General features: G+C 41.2%; 1 protein-coding gene across 3 annotated transcripts in view; it reads right to left on the bottom strand.

The window, feature by feature from the left end:
* Positions 1-23,267, bottom strand: part of UNC5C (unc-5 netrin receptor C) — a 306,008-nt gene that overhangs the window by 82,209 nt on the left and 200,532 nt on the right. For all 3 annotated transcript variants that reach the window (XM_081876731.1, XM_081876732.1, XM_081876730.1), the window contains exon 3: positions 16,845-16,988. In XM_081876731.1, the coding sequence (XP_081732857.1) occupies positions 16,845-16,988 (144 nt within the window). The remainder of the gene's footprint in view (positions 1-16,844; positions 16,989-23,267) is intronic.

The raw sequence follows: 23,267 nt of genomic DNA, 5'->3' as shown, positions 1-23,267 counted from the left end.
CGCCCTCCAAAGCCATTGTTCCAGAGGCACTGGTGCTTTGTTATTGCTGGCCTGGACTCATCCAAAGACATATTGTCCCAACACGTCACAAGACAGCACTGTTGGAACAGGTGATTCACTGAGTGAGCAGACCCAAAGGCAGGCAACCCAGGTCAAGCACTCCAGCAGGTACTAGGCATGTTCATGTTTTCATCTGCTCATGTGAAACATGCTGCCACCACTGTTCTTCTGCAACATTTGTTTGAGGGGGGCAGCACTTTGTGTGCCACATGACATGCCGTCTGCTCTCTAAGATGGTGTGCTGCCCTGAGATTCAGCAGAGGACTTGGCCCCACCACCAAAGTTTTATTATTTATCCATTTGAAATATTTATTACCTGTCCTTCACTATAAGGTACCAATAAAATAATTCAAACCAAAGCAAAGAAGAACAGAAACTACACACAGCACCATGATAGTAAATGAGCCAGCTGTATGACCCATCTAGTCCAGCATCCTGTTGTCACAGTGGCCAACTGGATGCCTTTGGGAAGTCCACAAGCAGGATCTGCTTGTGCAACAGCCCTCTGCCCACCAGTGATTCTCAGCAAGTTTTAGAGGCATAGTTCATCCAAATCATAACTGACAAAGACCAGGTAAGTTTGCTCTGGGTATAAGCTTTCGTGTGCATGCACACTTCTTACCCAGAATAAACTTAGTTGGTCTCTAAGGTGCTACTGGACAATTTTTAAATTTTAAAAAAAAATTTTTGACTGTGTCAGACCTACATGGCTACCTACCTGAATCTGACAAAGACCAGGGTGCATTTTCAGCAAATGACAGAAACCATAATGAGAGTGCCTGACACACCTTTATGGGAGAGAGTTCCACATTTTGGGAACTGCTACAGGGAATGCCTTTGCCCATCCCCTGTGTTTCTGCAAAGAGGGCACCCATTTTAGCATCTCAAAGGGCCTAGGTTCATATCCAGGTGGTGCCTTCATGTTTCCAAATTAATCACTTAATACTCAGGATAGCTCAGTCAGTAGAGCATGGGACTCTTGCATGCCATGTTGGACAAAAGTTTCCTGCATAACAGAGTGTTGGACTAGATGATCCTTCCAACTCTTCAATTATATGATTCGATGAAGTAGGTGCCCGCTTGACAACCAATCTCCCCACACCTACTCTCTGTTGGGTAAGCACCAACAACCCGCTGTGTTAGGAAGCTAGGAGAGCAACCAAGTCCCATCTGCGCCACCTCACAGGCCACTATTGCTGCCAGCCCTGTACTACCTCCATATAATCTGCATTTTTATAGATGCAACTATTATTATACCTGACCGTCATATTAAACATGAGGTGGCAAGAAGGAAAAACGCAGTATTGGCTGCAGCAGCACACAGCTACAGCAACAGATCATGGACAGATAATAAACTGCAACCATTCCAGGTTACTGCAGTGAAAGAAGCGGTGGTGTGCTAGAAACAGATAATAATCCAAGCGTGTTCCCTGGAGTTTGGTTTTACTTTTCCCCATGTACCCAACGAAGCATTAATTTAGGCCTGATGTTAATGCACCAACCTTTTAAATCATGATCCTCTCTGCTCATAACACGTTTTGTTTATGAAAGCACAATTCTGCAGGCAGCTTCATTAACTCGTAACACTGATAATTTGTTTTTGCTGCTTCCCAGCAAGCTAAATCCTGTTCATTATAATGGAAAAAAGGCAGCACAGATGAAGCCCCTTTCCTACCAGCCCTTCAGGAGAATTTAATGATTCCAAACTCTCCACTCCCATTTCCTCTTTATGTCCATCATAGTGACCTGATATGCACTAACACTTGAAAAGGCACCATTATGCTTCACTGGGTCAATGATCTACAAACTAAAAGTACTCTTAACTACAGACCCTGACATAATAGACTCTAATGCCCTTAAAACAGCCATTAGAGACTATCAAAGTAAAGAATACTCCCCCCCTTTCAAGAAGGATATAATTGCGTGTTTACAAGGCAGCAGAGCTCTTACATTCTGTTGGTTACTTCCTTTTGTGTACTTAGAGCTATGTTTCCACTACTATATTTCTAATCCAGACGGATGCTGGTTAGTGATGCCGTCTGTTTTCCACACAGCAACTACAAGAATGCAAAGAAAAGAAAAGAAAAGAAAAAAGAAAATGCCAACCAGTTCCTTTGGGGTATAAAAAAGATGTGGGAAAGCACAGGTAAACCATACATTGCTAGACCTGCCATATGTCCAGATTTTCCTGGATATATCTGGGAATTGTGCCAAAAACTGGTGTCCATGGCAGATTTCTTCTAAATCGGCAAAATGTCTGGGGAAACCTGGACGTATGGCAAGTAGGGTGATTTTTTAAATCTTTTTTTAAAAGCAGCTTTAGAAATCCCCCCAAAGCCCAAAAACTTTCTTTGGGAGATGTTCCAAAAAAACTCAACAACTCTGTCCAGATTTTCACTTTTAGGAACATGGCAACCTTAAACATAACTAGTTTATGTGCAACTACAAATGTCTCATGGGTTTCTCATTTCTTGAGTTCAAGTCTTCCCTAAAGGCTGCAACACTGTCATGTTTTTCCAAGTGCTCAAAACACACCATTATTCTTGCACTTAGCCCCTTTGTGTACTTACAAGACTTTTGGGTATGTGTGTCCCGGATGAAATGAGTGACAAGCACTATCCCTTCAGATCTTATTTATTTATTTTATACATTCCTCAGAAGCCTGTTGACTCTCCTGCTGTACAGCTTCATATGTGGCTTGCTACATTCAGATTACAGTTGAACGAGAAAAAGTAAAGTCCCTTCTCAGCGGTGGATGCACAGCAAGCATCTGTAAGCTAAAAGCGGCTGTGCTTCTAAGAGTGCAGAGCTGCAGGTGGCAATTTCACAGTGAGTTTCTGTGAATGCCATTCTCTGTGACTGAAATCCCTCAAACAGCAGCAAGATTTTACTCTCTTTTCAAAGCTAGTCAAATAAAGAAAGTTACAAAAATTAAAGTTTCATTTAAATTACTAAAAAAGAGAGAGTCAAGTCAGGAACTTAATATCCAGCTCAATCATATCTCACCAACCTATATTCTTCTTGGAGATGCAAATTATTCTCATGGAAAAAACATACCTGATATGACAAACATTCAGAATTTACAGAAATACTGCATTTGAATCAACAGATGTCAAAATGTAGAAGAAGGCCCTAGTGTTACAATGATTTTGAAGCTCTAGAGAAATATTTAAAGTTAAGAGTTGCCTAACCCAGGACAGTTTAACCCAGGATTCCCCCTGTTTTTGGGAGGGCTTCATTTTAGCCCAATTAATGGAGATCAATCACATTGTAAAATACCAGGGACCAACTCTGAGGGTTTAGAAAGGAAAGCATGTAGTGCAATGTTACTCAACCTGGTGCCCTTTGGATGTCATTGGACTACAACTCCCATGAGCCCCAGTTGCAGTCTGACAACATCTGGAGGACAGCAAATTATTATATGTTACTGAGTACTGGCCTCTCCTCCTCCTCTTAAGGTTCCTTGTGTCCTTGTAATTTTCTGAAATCTTAAACACTGTGTGGATTCAATATTTAACTTTCTGAAAATATTCCACCTCTATGTGATTTTTACTCACACTTTACTTCCAAACATCATTTCCTCTTTAAATTCATAGTCCACAAGGAATTCCCCTTTGTGCAAAATTGCCACTTAATCTCCTCCTGTATTATTTTATTTTATTTTTTTGGCTGGACTTCACTGTGATGGAAGGGGGTTGTGGGTAAAACTTAAAGGATATCTTTTATCATTTTGCGCGAAATGTGATAAGAGGCAGGTGAGATGCCTTCAAGGCAGTGCTAATGCAAGGGTGACTAATGAATAGGCATGAAAAACGGACACTTGTCAGCTAGGAATTAAATGTAAACCAGGAACATACTGAAGAATGGTGCATTACTGTCAGAGAAAGATGGATTTTTGCCCTTGGTAGACCTTAAAGACTCCTTATTCCTCTCACATGCCCTTTTCAGTAATTCTACCTAGGACTTTCCCTCTAAAACAAACATAGCAGGAGTCTACAGAAAACAAGAAGGGCTTTTATATGCATTTTTCTTTGACTGAAACTTTGATTTAAAGCAAACTGATGGCGTTTAAGCTCCATTTTCTACACTTGATTTCAAGAAAATAACTTTAAAGACCCAAGAAGCTTATAGTATGAATTTATTCACATTCTTTTAAGCACATGCATAATGGAAGTCAAGATTCCAGTAGGTTTTGTTTTTGTTTTGTTTTTTGGCATGGCGGGGGGACGGGACAACAACTTTATTTATAATGGATTACCTATAATCCTATCTTCTGGGCAGATTTTTTGTGTGTGACATACAAGCAGCCACCACTACTAGCTGCTATACTTATCAGAAATCCAAAATTGTACATAGTCCTACTGAAGTCAAAGTCTGTATTGTTAGGAAGGGGCAGTGATGGGAAAGAATATTACTGTACTGAATTTGCACAAGCAGTGAGAATCATCCACCACACACCCCTTCAAGTGTCAATTTGGTTATTTAAGTTAACCATGTTAACTTAAAATGCATGGTTAACTTAAAATGCAGTTCAATACATGGCTGTTTTGAACAATTAGTCATCTCCAGTTATGTCTATGGCTGGGTATATCCCTTCTTCTTTTAAAGCCCTGAACAGCATACACAGGTGATCCCTGCCAAATGATGGATAGCACATAAGCTTTTTCAGCTGCCTGCCCAGTTGTTGGACTACAAATTCTCAGATAACCTTTCTCTCTCTCAATTCCTTCCTTCCTTCCTTCCTCTTTTAGTAAATGGTCATGTATTTATAAATATCACAGTCACATACGGACTCATTGTTAAAACTGTGTTTATGGAAGACAATGTTACTTGGCTACGAGTGATCGCCAATTAAGAAGAAGAATATTATTAGAGATCCATTGGCGAAGTCTGGAAAGTCAGTTGTTGGCTGTTCTCCTTTGCTTATTTTAAACAGAAGACACCACTTTTCACTTGTTCCATGAACATCTCACTATGAATGCAGTTTCCCCCCCGCTTCCATTCTTATTGTTTGAGTAAATTAGTCTGTTGTTTACCAGTGTTCATTAAAGAGTAATCAGAGCAAGTTTGAATTCATCTCAGCTGAGAAAGGCTACTTAAAATGGAATCTAGCAGGAGACAATCAACCATCAAATACTAACTTGGTATCCCAGTCTGAAATCTTTGAGGTAGGGATTATTGTTGTGTCTGTAGTTTATGAGATCAGGAATCTTTTCCAGTTTTCTAACAACCCCTTAATAACATTTACTTTAGAAGAATTTTCTGCTCTCATTGCGTCAGTTGATTGAACTGATAACTTTGCTCTGCTTTCTTTAGCTGTAGGCATATTGACTGAGATAATACCATACACAGATGTTTGATAGTTATTAAACACAAATGTCTACTTGCATTATTGATCAAAAGAGTTCACATACACCAAATTTAGAATGAAGAAAAAAATCCTAAAGAATCCAACACTGTGATAACTAAGGTTGCATCCAGACTAGCTGGGTTTATTTTTTTGGGGGTGGGGCATATTCTGCAACATGTTAATTGTTCTGTCATGCTTCCCCACTCAGAACCCAATTTATCCTCTATCCTTACATCAACAGAAATTGTGAAAGAGATAGTCGAGATACTTCAAGATTGGATTACTGATCTATGTGGGGCATCCCTTGAGCTTGATCTGGAAGCTGCAGTTAGTGCAGAATGCTGCAGCACAATTGCATGCAGGAGTGAAACCCCATTGGCATGTAACACCTCTGCTTGGAGCCCTGTACTGGCTGCCAATTTGCTACTAGATCAAGTTCACAATTAGTACTATTACAATTAGTATATAGAGCCCTTAACAGCTTGGGATCAGTTTACTTGTGATATGACTTTACCTCATGTATGCCCACTTAGTGGATTTGATCTGCAGAACTGGGTCTGTTACAGGTGCCACATAATACTCCTTTTACATTTGTAAGAAATGAAATGTTTAGTGTGGCAGCAGCAACACCAGGCAAGGACCGTCGACTGTATTCATTTAGGCACTATGGAAATTTAGTAAGTCTATTGTTCTTTACCCTTCATTATTAGTTTATCTCATTGACTTTGCCTTATTCTTTTAATATGTTGCTATATAATCTTCTGCTGCCCATCAATCTTTGTCCTCACAACATGGTCTGCATTATAAAGACAGGGATATGAAAATCAACTTCAGAAAAGATAACATATAAGCACTGGACTGCAGAATAGTGTCAGCAGAATGTTGAGTGTCAATATTCAACATGTAATTACTAATTCTTTTGGGGGAAAGTTATTTTTTTTCCTGAAAGGAAGACTAATCAATCAGAAAAGTAATATTGATATCTTCGTTCAAAAGGCATTTTTTAGCTACTCTTGATTTGATTTCAATATACACTATAAAGATATATTTATTTAATTTTCTAGATCATCCAAAAGAACTGACAGAATTTTAAAACCTTGTAGCTCATTTTCACAACCATACATTTGATAGAGGTTTGCAGTGTGCTTTTTTTACAAGCTTTTGGGGGGTGGGGAGAAGGTCGGGATTTGAGTAAAGGAAAGGCAGGTTGGAAGGAATGCACAATGAACTGCAAAGCAGAAGATATGCAACTCAGTACGAAAAGTGTCATGGACTAGGATGATGGAAGAAGGTGGGGCCTTGAACTGCATGTTAAGGATCATTAGTCCGACAGCTCAAAGGATCATTACCCCACCCTGAACTTCTTTGGAAGAAATGGTGCAATGTATTTTGACTTGACCTATTAGTATGCTCTATGCTTTGTTCAATGTTTATATATGTTAAAATGAACTGTTATTTGTTTACTAATTATAAGTGTTGTTGTCAGGGGCTCAGGAGCAGAGGCACAGGAGAGGGAGGAAATGGAGAGCGAGGGGGAGGAATCCGAGGGGAGTGTAGGCGGTGACAGTGGTCAGAGGGATTCCATGAGCCTCTCCAGCGAATCGGAAGATTCACAGAAGGGAGCGCCGATGGCCAGGGCAAGGGGGGTGCCAAGGGGGAAACCCCAGAAGGAAGGGACCAGCGGGGACTCCCAGAGCAGCAGTTGGAAATCAGGACCAGCTTCCCCACCAGAGCGCAGTGGGGGGGAGGAGTCCCAGGCATCGGGACCAGTGTTCTCACCACCAGCGAGAGGAGATGAGTCAGGATTGACCACGCCTCCATCGGAGAGCGGGGAAACGGTCAAGAGGAAAGTTACCGGCTGGGCGCGCGCGCCAAGTTCAAATGTACAGGCGAGCGGCACAGCAGGTAGCCCGGATAGGGAACCAGGTCCTAAAGCCCGCCAGAAGGAGGGGCAAGACTCAGGGGGGTCAGCGTCAGAAGAGTCCAGAAAGGATGAAACCCCAGGGGGCAGAAGGACCCAGAGGAGGAAAGAACAACGGAAGAGGTGGAGTAAGGCTAGAGTCTTAAACTGGTGTCTAGGGGGCGGAGACTCAGATGGAGCTTCGCCGGTCTAGGTTCTAAGACGTAGAGTTGCACGCTGCGGTTTGGAAATGGAAACTAATCTTCAATAAAGACTTTTATACGTTATTACTGACTAGCGTTGGTCCTCTGTGAGCTGGGACCTAGAGGCAACTCTGACAGTTGTGTTGCAGTGATATTGCATGTATTATTATCCTTATGTATTGTTATTGTATTACAGTACTGTATTTAAATTTATTTATTTTTTCTGAAAACTGCTTTGAGCACAGATTTACTAGCAGAAAATGCAATATGCAAATAAACTGACAGTGACAATGGACTTTGCAGTCCTAATGATGTCCCAGAAGTAGACTGGATTGCTCTTTTGACATGAATTAATTTAGAATTACTGAATTTTGTTAGTCATTTTGTGAAAGCGTTTCTGACACACCCCTTCCTTCTTTTCCTTTTTAAAGCAACGGTCACTGTAGAATATCTGTTTCAAGTCTCAGTATTTGAAGCTGTTGCTAGCACCCTTTCAACACAACCTGACCAGGTGTTGCTTAGAATAGTAAGGGAGCAAACTAGGTCATCATTAGCTGATATTCAGCTTCCTGAAATAAGCTTCCTCTTTCACTATCACGCAGTTAGCCGATGTGGAAATTAAATCGCTAGGTTTCTGAGGACAAACAGATCCAGCGAGAGATGTGCGGGAGACTTTAATTTGAAGTTGTATAACTCTCCAGCAGAATTGCCCCCCTCCCCAAATAATCTTACAGTTAGTTTATATTTTTACACAGCTGGGTCCATTATTATTATCCATGAATTAGTGAACTCAACCTAACCCAACCCAACACAGCACAAAATGTTTACCATGGAAGACAGCAAGCTGCCAAGAAGAGAGTCCTTCTAATTTAAAAAAGAAAAATAATGTCACATTATTTGGAGGCAAGTCAATATCTATATATTCCCCTCCCCCTAAAAATAGACTATTGAAGTTAGCTTATGATGAACATTAGCATAAAGTCTGATTCCCTGTATGGGTTACTCACTGGCTCCTTCCCTAACTATATACTCATCACATGTCCAGAAAACAATTTTGGGAGGAATGTACTGACGCCATGTGTGGGGCAACCCACAAATGGTGATTCTGTTTATAGCAGCTGGCACCACCCTGAATTTCATGCTATGAAATGACTACCTAAACATCACTATTTATTACTAAAAAGCACTAATTCTGTCATGGTAGTACAGTTTGGCTTGTCCGGAAATCGCCAGAAGCAGCCATTATAGGAAAGTAGAGGCAAACTGAGCATTTTATGTTTATCTTTCCTCCTGCCAAATATAACACTCTTCATAATAGTACTTATTAAAAATGAAAAAATCCCTAGGCAAGTGAGATGTAGAATAAAAGTATTATGTTTTTTTCTCCCACTACTTTCTGCATTCACACTATACTGACTGCAGTCCATTTACATTAGTAGCTTTCCTCTGGAACAAATAGATTGCAGATTACCGTATTTTTCCATGTATAAGACTAGGTTTTTTAAAACCAAAAAATTAGGCTTAAAATTGGGGTTTGTTTTATATACGGGTAGTGCTGAGGGGTGTTTTCTTAATTTGGAGTCTCCAAAAATAGGGGGTGTCTTATACATGGGGGCATCTAATACACAGAAAAATACGGTACATGGTTTGGTCTGGTCAAAACAAGGCATTAGACATACGAAGATAATATTCCTGACTTGACTCATAGGAGAAACCTGCGTGTACACAACCCAATTATGTGTGTAAAGCTTCTCTCCCCACTCACAGTTTCTTCAATTATCATTAATATATTTACTTCTGTGGCACATGGTATTCAGGCCACAACCTAGGGGTGGGAGGGAAACGCATAGCTGGGCTTTGGCTTCATCTGTAACATACACTCATGTGTATAAATGCATTGTTGGAATTCATTTCTATGCTGCCTTCAGCCAAAAAAGACTCCAAAAGTCCCCTTATATTCTGTAATCTGCCCAGAGTGGCTGGGGAAACCCAGCCAGATGGGCAGGGTATAATAATAATAATAATAATAATAATAATAATAATAATAATACCACCAAAGGGCCATACACAATACAAAATTCAAGTAAGAAAGATATGCAATTTTCAAAAAATTGAGACAACAAAATCCCAACATTTAGAAAAGGCCAACAGCCAAATACATCTATGTTTCTGCCAAAAGGTAAAGGGCAGCCCCCACAAAAATGGCAGAGAGCAGGAGTAAACCCTTAGGGAGATGTTCCCTCCAACAAAGGGTCTCAGGCAGAGTGGTGTGTATTCTTGCCTGTACATATTTTTGAACTTTAGCAGCTTTTACCCCGGCCAGCTTAGCTTTGTGTTTGAATGAAGCACCCTCTAACAGGCATTATAAAATGCAGTAATCCTTCATGCTCTCTGCAGAAGATTTTTTTTTCCTCCAATCAAAGCAGTGGAAGTTTTTTTGTTTTTGTTTATTAAAGATAAAGAGTTCAACTTTTTAAAGAAACTATCTGCTGCTTTGCTTTAACAGCAACAAAACCATCCAGAGCTCTTTAGGGCTCTCTGGGCAGCATTTAGAGAGCCCACCTTCTTGCAAAGCCCATGGACCTAGAGAACAGGAGTACAGGGATCTAGGGCAGGATATGGCTAATGAGCCACTTCAATGGAAGCCCTGCTCAAGGACGTCTACTTGTGCAATGGGGCTTTCTCCCTCTCCTTCCCGAACACCCCTTGAAAGTGGCTTGTCGGGAAGCTGGGAGAACCCCTAGAACAGCGCACAGAAGGAGCAGAGAGGGGACCATTCCATATTACAAGCTGAAATGCTTGCACACATGAAATATTTGTAATAGCACAAGACTGAATTCCACCCAAGTGCACAGAAAAGTAGAGAGTGGAGGCATAGAGACTAACAACGAAACAAGGCTTTGCAGGGCCACTAGTCTGACTATGGGCACTTTTCTTGACATTGCATTTGACTTGGGGAGGGGTAAAGACAATTTGTCTTGTTATTCAACTAGATATTTCTAGCAGAGAGAGAGAGGCCAAGAGAGAGACTGCTACATGTGCATTCTGAGTTTAGTAGATCAATGTGAATAGAATCAGACTGTAAATCCCCGAACCATGGATACAGTGGTTTGGCACTACATGCTCTGGGCACTAGGGGGGGAAAGCAGGTGGGGGCGGGGCTGGAGCACGTCCTGGGGGCGTGGCGCACCGCCCACAGGAGCGTGACACACATCCTGGGGGCGTGGCTTGCAGCTGTGATGGCAGCCTGGGAATCGCGCTGCCAGGGGTGGTACGCTCCCCCCCCCACTCTTCTTCCTCCGCCAGTGCATGGATATGTTTGAAACAGTGAGGATGTTGGCCCATTATGCTGTTTAGCAAATGCATTTTGCTTGTTTTATTCCTCAGTCCAGAGCACATTTAATTTTTGGATGCCACTGCTAACAAGTAGCCACCAAATTCAGCTCATTAGTAAATCTACTAATTATCAACCTGGGTTCAAATAAAACATTTTTAAAAAATGCTTATGGGCTCTTAAGCATCTGTGGCATAGCAGTTTTAAAGCAAAGGCTGAAACAGCACAAAGAGCGACTGCTTACAACTGGTGTTGGCTGAAATTTAATCAATCTAAGCTAGAGTACTAGTTTCGTAGACATAGATGAAACGGGAAGACAACAAAGTATAAAAAGTGCTGCTAAACCAGATGTGACTTGAGAGATTTTGGTTTATTAGAGAAGCAAGAGGTTTAGAGCTGGAATTGATTGAAACTTTTTATTTTCCCCCAGAAGCACTTGCCACCCATTGACTTTTAGTCGCCATAATGTCCCCCAAATTCATATAAGTACCCATGCACTAGTATATATGCACAAGACATAGCTGAGCATGTCAAGCTACACCTATATGTTTTACTGCTGACCTACCATCCAGACAATTTATCAGTCCAGATAAATCAGCTCTTTAGCTTCAGCATGCTCCTTCAGACAGTTATTTTGGTCACTCCTGGATTCTTAGAAACTTAGGGTGTCCTGTGAGCATCAGTTGCAGAAACTGTGGCTTAGACACATCACTCCTTGCCTTTTGTCATCATCAAATGGTGCTTGAGAATGATCCCACTTCATATGGATCTGATCATTGTGCTGAGAGCTTACATGGCCAGTATGGAAGCCAAATTATCAATCCACAGAAGGACAGTTCATTTGCCATTACAGGGGAAGTACTGAAGCTCAAAAGAGCATATGGTTTTTAGGCAAAATATGCCAGGTTCAATCTGCCAGCATCTCCAGGTAGGGTGGAAAAGATTCTTGTCTGAAATGCTGGAAAGCCACTGCAAGTCATTGTTAACAAACACTGAGCTAGATGGACCAATGGTCTGAAACAGTATAATGGGATCTGAACTGGTGATGATCTTGGAGTTGCAGTGGATAACTTGATGACATTAACCCAGCATGCAGCTGCTGTAAAAGAAACCCTATGACATTCACTACCATGGCATATGGAACGCGGGTGGCGCTGTGGGTAAAACCTCAGCGCCTAGGACTTGCCGATCGCATGGTTGGCAGTTTGAATCCCCGCAGCGGGGTGCACTCCCGTCGCTTGGTCCCAGCGCCTGCCAACCTAGCAGTTCGAAAGCACCCCCGGGTGCAAGTAGATAAATAGGGACCGCTTACCAGCGGGAAGGTAAACGGCGTTCCGTGTGCTGTGCTGGCTCGCCAGATGCAGCTTGTCATGCTGGCCACGTGACCCGGAAGTGTCTGCGGACAGCACTGGCTCCCGGCCTAGAGAGTGAGATGAGCGCACAACCCTAGAGTCTGTCAAGACTGGCCCGTATGGGCAGGGGTACCTTTACCTTTACCTTTACCATGGCATATAGTGATGACTGTCAACTTGGAAGGCTTTAAAAAGGGATTAGACAACTTCATAAAGAATAAACCTGTCAATGGGTCCTAGCTATGATAGATATCTAACTTTTAAACGGTTGGAGGTGGTGTGGCTCTGTGTACCAGGAGTGGAGCAGCAGAAGTGGGAGGTTATGCTGTTGTGGTCAGGACCTCTATCTATGTGTCCCCATTGTAAGTTAAGTTGGGTGTGACTTGTTAGCACAGTTCTGTATATTGAAATGTGAAAAGAACTCTCATTAAATTTTCAGTAAACGTACCTCTGCCACTTCTCATTTCAGGCCAAGGGTTTGATAACACAACAACAAAAAATCTGTCAACAGAAGCTGAAGGATTTGGCACTGGCTAATTATCCAACATAACTGAGAACAGTAATTCACTTGCACAAAGAAGCCTGAAAGCATAAATTTTAATATCAGAAACTGAAACTCACTTCTAAATTAGGAGAGCGCAATACACCCAATGTCACCTTGGTACTATCACATTTTGCATTTCATAGTTTGTTTTTGTTTTTCTTCCTCTCTTAAAAGAGTAGCTTGAAAGATCCGTCACTTCAATCTGAATGACAATTTTATATGCAATATTATTTGTAAAACAAATAAAAGTGTATTGAATTATAAACACTGGACAACATAACTCTATCATGAAAAGTTCATGGTATTGTCCCAATTAGCTTGCAGTTGTCAGCTGACCAGGAACCATGATGGTGTTGTGTGCTGCTGTTGTAAAAGCCAACCAGCGCATGACTGAAACAATAAATCGAACGTATGAGAAGCATTCAGAGAATTTCAGCTTAGCAAGGAAGAGCTGACATCAGTATATCTCACTGCAAATGACATGTGATTACATACACATGGCTTTAACAATTTTGCCTTGTTACATTAGATCACAATAATGCCAATTAAATGTAACATGGTAGCAATCTTTCACACTTTCCCTGACAAGGCACTGAAATCCACTTCATAATTTAATGTAGTTTTATTTTTATCATCTTAGAATAAACTTATGAAACATTTCTAAATTGATCTTGGGCTCACTGCTAGCACTTGGAAGGGATAGGTTTAGCATTCATCTGTCACGAAAGTCCCCAAAGGCTGCAATATTTGTTTGCTACTAGAAGTATAATCTCAGCAGAATGCCAGATATATATGTCTTGTTAAATACTTACGTTAGGGTTTCCTGGAATACACGAGGGCTCAGTTGTCATTTAATTGCTTGCCCTTCTAAACCTTACTATAGCCTGTGAAAAGGCTTTCAGTGAATGAATGGATACTTAACAGAAACATTTTGCAGATCCCCTGCTCTACAAAATCTTGTAGGAACAAAAGAAGAACCTTGCTGGATCAGAACATGAAATGTCTAGTCAAGCATTCTGTTTCTTAACAGCTGCTGTCCAGATGGTTCTCAGCAGCCCACAAGCACAACATAGTGACAAAAGCTCTCCCTTGCTGTTTCTCCTCCGGCAACTGGAATCCATATATATTCTGAATCTGGAGATTCTTTCTAGTTCTCCCGGCTAATAGCCATTGATACACTATTCTCCATGGATGCTTTTGATCCCTTTTAAAGCCATCAAAGCCAGTGGCCACTGTCATATCTTGCTGCAGCAAGTTCCATAAACTAACTATGCATTGCATGAAGAAATCATCTGACTGGCAGCTGTTCTTCAGGGTCTCAGACAAAACCCCAAAGACTCCTGCCAAGCCCTGTGACCCTGTCAACTAGAGTACCCTGGGATCTTAAATGTGGAAAATGTAGTATACTGCAGAGCTTTGCACTCCATAGACTATGTAATAACACCTGCAGATCCTATCCCTTGATATAACTCTAGAGCCACTAACATAATTTTTCTGGGCAAGCATCCTGGGTGAAATATGTAGGGGTAAAGCTGGAGAGCATCACCCCATTTCTCATTTAATAGTAGAACTCCCTTTGCCAATGTGTCTAGAGCAGGGGTGGCCAACTCCCAAGAGACTGTTAAAAACTGGCAGTGAGCTACTGTTAAAAACTGGCAGGGGGGGTTCAGGTCAAAGTTGTTGAGCTGTGAGTTGTTGAGGGCAAAACTTCCTGGTGGGGCAGTGATCTACCAGTGATCTACCACAGATGTCTAGTGACCTACCAGTAGATCATGATCTACCTGTTGAACGTGCCTGGTCTAGAGGATTCATTTGGGTTGCCCTTTTCTATTTTTCCATTTTTGATTCTTTTCTCTTTTTTGTAACTGCAGATGGAAAGTTAAGATAGTGAAGGAGTTGTATCATTTGCCAGTTCACACATGCATGCACATCACTTGATTTTTTTTCTACATTTGATTGCTGTACGCTTGATGGCTGGCATCTGAATGTGTAAACACATAGAAAAGTGTGGTGTGTAAGGTCATACAAAAGTGAATCCTATGAAAATAAGTATGCGATGATGAATATTTACATACGGGAGTCATCACTTGATGAGGCAGCCATCACGAGATAAAACATGTGTCTGGAAAGTTCAGTTGATTAGAGCATGGTGATGATAAAACAAAGCTTGGAGGTTTGATCCCCGTATGGGACAGCTGCATATTTCCACATTGCAGCTAGTCAACCTTTTTATACCTACCGCCCACTAATGCATCTTTCTTGATGGTAAAATTTCCTTACCGCCCACCAGTGCTTGGTGGGAGGAGGATTCAGCTTATGCTGTAGAACCCCCTACCATCCACCTAGAATCCTAAAACGGCCACTGGTGGGTGGTAGCGACCAGGTTGACAATCCCTGGGCTATATGATCCTCAAGGTCCCTTCCTACTCTACAATTCTATGAACCTATTAATCTATGAACATCTGAAGCAGTCCTTTGTGCTCCTCTCAGTTGGGGCACCACTAGAAATTATTCAGAAAGACTGGACAACCACTTATTCATCTTTACTTTTCGACTAATGTTAATCAAAAGCAAGAAGCATAATTGGAAATAAGACTAAATGTGATTCAGGAAAAGCAGGGATGATTGTCAGTATGAAATAAGTGAGCACAGGAACAAGACCTATTTTCAGTTTTAAAACCTCACTGTGCCTTAATTTCTCATTTACGAATTCTTCTGATAGCCTCCAGAGCAAGAGTACCTCTTGGAAAAACTGTACATCCCAATAACGGTTTTTTCCTGGATAATTCATTCACATTACTAGAAGTGAAATTCTTTTTCACTAAAATGTCAGGCTAAATGCCAGACAGATAGCCAGCTTCTAGTGAGCATTCACCAAAAGCTGTTTTGTTTCATTTCCCCAAAGGCAAAGAAAACCTGACTCTGAGTAATGTGGCTTACTTCCACTGTAAGTCAGGGTAAACTCATTTCATCCACATGGTAGTGAAATGAGAGTCTCCAGAGCAAATACAGCATTTGAAAGACAGTCCTCCCTTTGAAAATTAATGAAAATTAAATATTTGTATAATAAGATGGATATCTGTGTTTCTAAGATCTGCTTGCCTTGAATTGTGTCAGGAGAAGCAGGGCAGTACAGATGTGATGGGAGAAGAGAAAATTTAATATTAATATGGGTGTCAATAGGGCAAAGACAGGGTTTTTTACAGTCTTATTCTCTTCTGATTAAGGCAAAACAGGCCACATCCATTCTTTATTCAGATTTTATTCACAGTGCAATGAAATGGTTGCATATATCTAATCTTCCACTCTGGGATTGCATACATCCTGACAGAAGGTTTATTTGGATATAATAACTGTTTGTTTGACTACAGGCAATTTCTCTGGGTTGAAGACCATTACTTGCACTGCACTTCAAATCTGACAGATTAATGGATCCACATAGCACGACTCTTAAGTTCAAGTATCTGTCAAGGGAAATAAATACCCAATTCTGATTTGTGAATTTGGAAAACACTATTCATTTTAATTTCATCTGCAGTGCTGAAAGAAATGTTCACAGTGGACTTAAAAGTCTCACTTATTCTGTGGGTTTTTGTAATGTACATTCAGCCGAGAAAATAAATACTGGAAGGTGAGCCACAAATTTGAAAAGCTCTGCCGGTTGTGTTTGACAAGTAATTGTGTTGGGGTTTTATCAGTAATTAAAATCTCAGGTAGTGCAATGGAGATTTGCATTCAGATATGTCTTCATAGTGCACCTTTTCTATGAAGGCTTATCCTTCTAACCTTCATTCCCAGCAGCAATGAAGACTGAGGGTCAAACTACACCTTACACTAATGCAGAGTGTGTAGATATGTTTCCCTTTGAGAGAAAGGGTATAGCTCAGCGGTACAGCATCTCCAGTTACAGCTTGGAAAAGACTCCTTATCTGAAATTCTGGAGAGTGCAGACAATACAGAGTTGTATGGGCCTATGGTCTCAGTGTAAGGCAGCTTCTTATACTCCTATAAAAGGAACTTCAGTCCTTTTGACTTAAGTAGTGTGATGCAAGGTTTGATCATGCAAACAAGGCAGAGCCATGCAGAAGCATGAATACTTACATGCGATACGAACGTAGGCCTTCCGGCTCTTCGTAGTACCTGCTGAGCTCCAAGCCACACACTGGCACCAGTAATCTTCTGGTCCGAAGAGTTCTTCAACTTGCTGGCGGGAAATCTCAATGCTGACTTCTCGAACAATCAGTCCTGCCAGAACACAATCAATATCCCCATATTTATTTCAGAATTGGGAGGAAATGCTGTTTGAACTGTTAACAGCAGCAGACACGGTGCTCGTTAGCATGGGAATGGGAAAGGCTGCATGACCTTACCTTTGAAGCATACATGCTGTTGGGTCAAAATGCTGGGTAATAAAACAAAATGGTTGCATACATCTTGGCTTTAGATACTCAAAAGGAGCAGAGTCGATGCAAAATGATCCTGGGACTTTTCTACACACTTTGAGGTCTTGTCTAAAGGGGGAAATGTTCATTTCCCTCATAGAGCAATGTATACTCTCTAAGGAAAGGGACAAGAAGGCAGGGCTGGCAGTGCAGTCAGAAACTGGCTGAATTCCATACCTCAGAAGAGTCCCACCATCAAGAACTCCCAGGACCTGCTTTGCTGTGGCTTAGCTTCAGCTTCACTATTACCGCTTGCATGGCCATCTACCTCCTTTAAACACCCAACCAATCACTGTGTTCTACAGGAGAGGGTCTCCTGCAGATACCATCCAATCAGGAGGTCCATTCCATGCAACGCCTTTAATGTGGTGGAAGATAGCTTTGGGAACTCCCATTAAATACCAGGCAGGCATCTTCTCTGCTTGCTAAAGGCCTTCCTCCTTCAACAAGCCTTCTAAATGGGGAGTTTTATCCCAGTTGGCATGTGTATTGGATTTGAATTGATTTTATGAATGTGCTATTGTTGCCTTAAAATCTCTCTGTGTGTGATATATAAGTATTTTCATACATGCAATTGCTTTACAGGTTTTTATACATGTAACTGTTTTATATGTGTTTTTATTATATTGCGAATTGCTTTGGGATGGCTCATGGGAAGTGATTCATAAATGAAATTATTATTGATGCTATCAAGCAGCTCGAGCTTCCTAATTGTTTAGTCTGAATCCTTTTCTTGTAATTTTCTTAATTGTCTGTTTTCCTGGCTAAACGTGCCCAATTCCTTCAACCTTTCCCCTCATAGGACTTGGTTATAATGTAAGCAGGAATTAAAGTGATCTAGAAATGGTTGTATTGGCTGGATCAGTCCTGGGGGAGACCAGCAGGGAAAGGAAACTAGGTTCATCTCACTGGTTTCACGTTTGTATATAGTTTGGTAGCAGCACACTGTTGACTAAAGTTTGTTCCTTCTAATGCAGTCTCTTGCAAATATTATGCTGGCCTCCTGGTCTCTATGTTTGTTGTTCTCTGGCCATCTGGAGTTAGCACTGCAATGAAGACTTAGAACAGTAGGCAAAGTCTAATTTTGCAGCTTTGCTCCTTGCACCTTTGAATGTCTGAAAATGACACTCCTTAAGATATTTTAAAGAAATCTGGGACACATCTTATTGCTATTGAAATACCCCCCAAGATTCACTAAGGTGTTACTAACATTTATCATTTCTATGATCAAAGTGGTTACAATATAGTTGTATACACCTTACTGAGAAAGTGATTAAGGCAAAGTGGTAGAGATAAATAAAGAGACTTTTACAGCATTTAATTCACCTAGCAACAAAACAAGGTTAATATATGTAGCAGATCATCCCCAGTACACTGGACTTAATGATGCTATGTTAAATCTGGATATTTTAAAATCTGGAACACTTGTAGCAAAATTCTAACAGAATTCTAATGCTGCTAATTTGCACTTTGAAACAGCAGATCAGTGATCACAAACATCAGTAATCTAAAACCATAGCTCCAAAATTTATCATTAAACTACAATTATAATTAAAGACTCAGAATGTCAACCAACTTTGTACATTTGCCCCTCAAAGTACTAACTAGCATCCTCTTCCTGACCCATAATGGATTTTAAACTGGGAACCTGACAAGAACAGCCATTTTATAATTTAAAAATGTCCATAAATTCCCCACTCGAGCATCCAAGGCATAACAATGCCCCCTCCCCTCTCAGACAAATAGAAATGCGACAATTTTTGGTGGCAGGTACCAAGGGTAACATCAGCTGATGTTTTGTTTCATAACTTCAGGTTGAGTCTTGGTGCCACTCTCACATTCAGGATTAATAGTCCAAGCCTACACATCTTTAATACTTCAAAACTAACCAAACAGGAAAGCATTAGAGATGTCAAAACACCACTCTTCAGCACTTGTTCTCATATTGTTTTTGACAAGGGGTCGAAAAAAGTGTTGCGTGAGTATGCACGTTAATATTTTAAAATGCAATTTCCAAAACTCCACACTGCTAAAAGACTCAGACCCACATTGGGCCTTTTTCACCTCTGTATAAGATTGCTAGGAAATGTAAATTAAACAGTATCTGGATCTCAAAATGTGCAGTTTGACATTCAGCTAAACTAAGGTTTTCTGTCTGGGCTTTCTGCTTCTGTGTATAAAACAGTGGGACTGCAGCAGCCTGGCCCAGCCTACTGAGAGCCACGCTGCATACATACCACACAATCAAAGCACATCACCCCCTGCCCCGAACCCTTATCCATCACTAAACTATGTTTTCCAAGACCCTTCATAAACTGCAGTTCCCAGGGGTGCCAACTCTATGGGGCCGAGCTGTCTTCGCCCTTCCCAATATCTGTTGGCCAGGAGCCAAGCCGCCTCAATGATAAGGAGGTAGAGTAGGCGCAGAGCTAAGCGAAGCACAGCTTCAGTGGTCAGCTCCTCCTGAGCAACAAAGAGGAGGAGCTACAGGCCATTGAAGTCACACTGTGCTGGGTTCTGCACTTGTCCTCTTCCAAACGATGCAACTTCACATGGCATGCAATGGGCCCCCTCAGTCTTGGCACCTTTGGTGGTTCCCATGATTCTTTAGGGGAATCATGGTGGACTTTCCTTCCTTGGAGGTTTTTAAGCAGAGGTTGGATGGTCATCTGTCATGGATGCTTTAGTTGAGATTCCTGCATTGCAGAGGGTTGGACTAGATGTCTCTTGGAGTCCTATCCAACTTTACAATTCTATTATTCTATGATTCAACCCATGTGCTTCAAACGTATGGTGTGTATGTGGCCAGAGTGTTCTTAAAGAGTGGCCCAGGGACCAAAGCCATTACAATGAGTCCCAGGTCTCTTGGCCCATTCCCCCCAACTTTTTTTAAAATATTCTGCTCCTCTGAAAGCCGAATCAAATGTGCATGCAAATTAGCATATTCAAATTATATGTACATTTGTGTCATGGGCTTGTCAAAGTCTTTTGAGGACCTAGCAGTTCAGAAAGGTAGCACAGATATCCTTAATTATACTGCACAGTGTGTCCTGGCAAGCAAAAACCAAGAATGCTCCTTATTTTTTGCTCCCAGTTTCACAGAAAAAAATCGGCAATTAATTACTGTCTGCAAACACTTGCATACTGCCACTTACGTTGTATGCCAATTCAATTTTAAAAAAGTCACTGCCAAAAACACCTTCAATATTATAATAATAGAGGGAACGAAGCATATAAATGTAGCCCAGTGTTATCTGGTGGGAGGGAGGACTTAATGAGATGCACTGTACTGTTAGGGCCTCTGTTGTATGCCAGTTTTTGTTTTTAAAAGATTCATTATCCTTGACATTTTGCCAATCAAATTATGAACTACTTTGGGGGAAATGCATAATAGCATTTCACCTTGAAATTAAAAGACTGACAATATAGCTGCTGTGGTTTCCAGAACTGAACTGAGCAGGGGCAGTGGACTGCAGACACAACTCTCTCCACCTTTTTGTGTGTGTTCATGAGCAATTTCCACTCTAGGAAGTGGTCCTTGTAATGTCTCCTCCCCTGTTTACAATATGGGGAAACACAATATGCATTTTGAAATCTGCTTTAATTCTGAAGTGTAGTTTCTAGGTTGAAGCTTCCTTTTTCCTTGTTTTCACAGGTTTAGCCTTGGCAGTGTAGCATATAAAAAGTGACATCAGGAGGTTCCAAATCAGTCTGATGAACTGCAACAGTTGGGAAGTGATCATTCTTCTAAATGCATGCATATATTTGCCTAATAGGTTTGGAAACGTTTTAATTTGATGTGAGCTACAGTTGCTGATTGTTTGTTCAAGCTGAGAAACAAATGTTTCTTTAATAATAGCACTTCTGTGACAACCTAAATGCCCCAGTATTGGTTTTACTTTGGTTTGTTGCAACATGCACTGGATGGATTTCCTGCATTTGCAGAGGAGCTGGATGACCATTGAAGTCCCTTCAGTTCTATGATTCACTGTCTAGATATTAGCAGAAAGGGGAGCAAATTTTTCTTGTAACCTCTGAAGAAGAGTGGCCATAGCATAGTGGCTGCATTCAAGATGGGGGCTTAAATTTCAAGGCATTCTTAACCTCCTCTTGTGTCCTGAGCACACCCATCCAAGGACATGTGATTGTAAATTTAGGTCTTTATTGGCAAAGCACACACCAGCTCTTGAGGTAAAAGAATCACATGCACAACTCCTGCAAAAGGCATCTCCTGCTAAGCATCTCCTTCTTCAGACCTGTTCCTAGACCTGACCCAGACAGGTGTAGCAGCGCCATGACAATGTCAGTGTTTTCATCCCTTCCATTGCAAAGATCACCAAATCATGTTTGTTTTACTTTCTGCATCAGAGAAAGGAGGGGGTGGAAACCACTCTTCCAGACTTCCGTCCCTAGAAGTGCTGGTTTTTCTTTGATCTGTCTAGAGACTAGGTGGCAGTATGAGAGAGCTGACACTCTCGTGCATGTCTGTTATGTTCTTATGTTTTGTTTAACCAGTAGTAATAAGATTAAGGTATGCAACAAAACCTCCACTGTTTTGCTTCCATTGCTCTGCTACTATTGAGGTGCTCACAATAGTAAATGTGAGTCCACTGCACCAGGACTTGTTCCAAAGGAATGCTGTGCTCTGCTGTTCCTGCGTTCCTGTGATCGGAAGGTTGGTGAAGGTGCTCCTGACACCCAGCCCATGCAGGCGCTGAAGACGTGGGCTCTATATGGGTGTATGGACAGACAACACCTCCATTAGCACATTTAAACCCCCTCTTCTGATGTGACACATGCAAGCAACTGGCAAGTTCTGCTGCACATCAGCTCCAGCTGCTCGTGTCACCTTAAGTCCCTCCTTGTCCTGGGAAACAGTGGGGGGGAGACAGAGGAGATTCTAATGATGTAACTATCTCTAGGATTGCCTCTTCCACCTCTGTGCCTTACTGCAATTCTTCACCCACCTCTTCTTCTCCCATCTGACTGCCTTCCCCCTGCCTCATGGTTGGCACAGTATCCCACAAATTGCTGGCTTCTTCCCCTGGTTCATCCTCCTGTCTCCTGCTTCCTCTGCCCACCCTTTGGACTCTTGCCTGTCCTTGACATCTTGTGACACACCAGTACTGCTTAGCACACACGATTCTGGAAGTATTGCATGGGCATATGGCCTGCCCCTCTGTAACTCTGCATGCATCTTCATAGAGGTATGTAATCAAGGGATGTGTTTCCAAATGGCACGAATAAATTTAAAAATGGCATGAATACATTTTAAAGAGTGCGACTTTAAATCGTATGATAATATTTTAAGATGCCATGCAAACCTGGAAATGTTAATTATATATATGCCTTGCAAACACATATATAATATTTAAACAAGTCCCAGCTTGTCTCTGCTTAGATCACAAGCTTGGCTTTTGAAAATGATCATGATTTATTAGCTATACATGTATTCAGTTAAGGTAACCTTGCAATGGTGGTTTGCTTCAGAAATATTAGTTTTCAGAAGTAAAAGAAACTACTTGTTGGACCAAATAACAAAGGGAACTGTACAGCTTCAGCAACTGGAAGTGATATATTTCTCCAGTGTTATATCAAGTCAGCTAAGCTAAATCTTATTAGCCTTTGCTAATACAGTAGAAGTCCCTAATATGACAAAACTTCCTAGGTGTGTTAGAGAAAATTTAATCTGTTAAAGCATCTGCGATGGCACAGAACTTATTGTGTGAGTGTATGATGTGATTTTGTAGACCATATGGAATAGCTAATTTTCTTTTCTTTGTGGTCATCTGGTGCTGTATCACAGACAAGCTGCACATGGAGAATGTTAACTTAGGGAAGAGAACACCTGTGTAATATCTGAATGTTTGCTATTCCTTGCTGTAGAAGTTAATCCAAGTCCTTTTATGCTTCAGTAGTAGCCAGTATGCTGAGATGTTCTAAAAGGCACCAAAGGCCAGTACATTTAATTCAGAATTATACATTTATGCTTAGGAAGAGGAAAATGAGGCATAAGTAAATGGTTTGGATCCATAGAACCACAAGCAGAAGAAGGTTTCTGAAAGGTGTGGCTGAATTTTGA

Source organism: Podarcis erhardii, assembly GCF_964252035.2.
Source record: "Podarcis erhardii genome assembly, chromosome: 9".
In the NCBI taxonomy this organism is placed as follows: Eukaryota; Metazoa; Chordata; class Lepidosauria; order Squamata; family Lacertidae; genus Podarcis; species Podarcis erhardii.
This window is presented reverse-complemented; position numbering and strand designations above follow the sequence as displayed.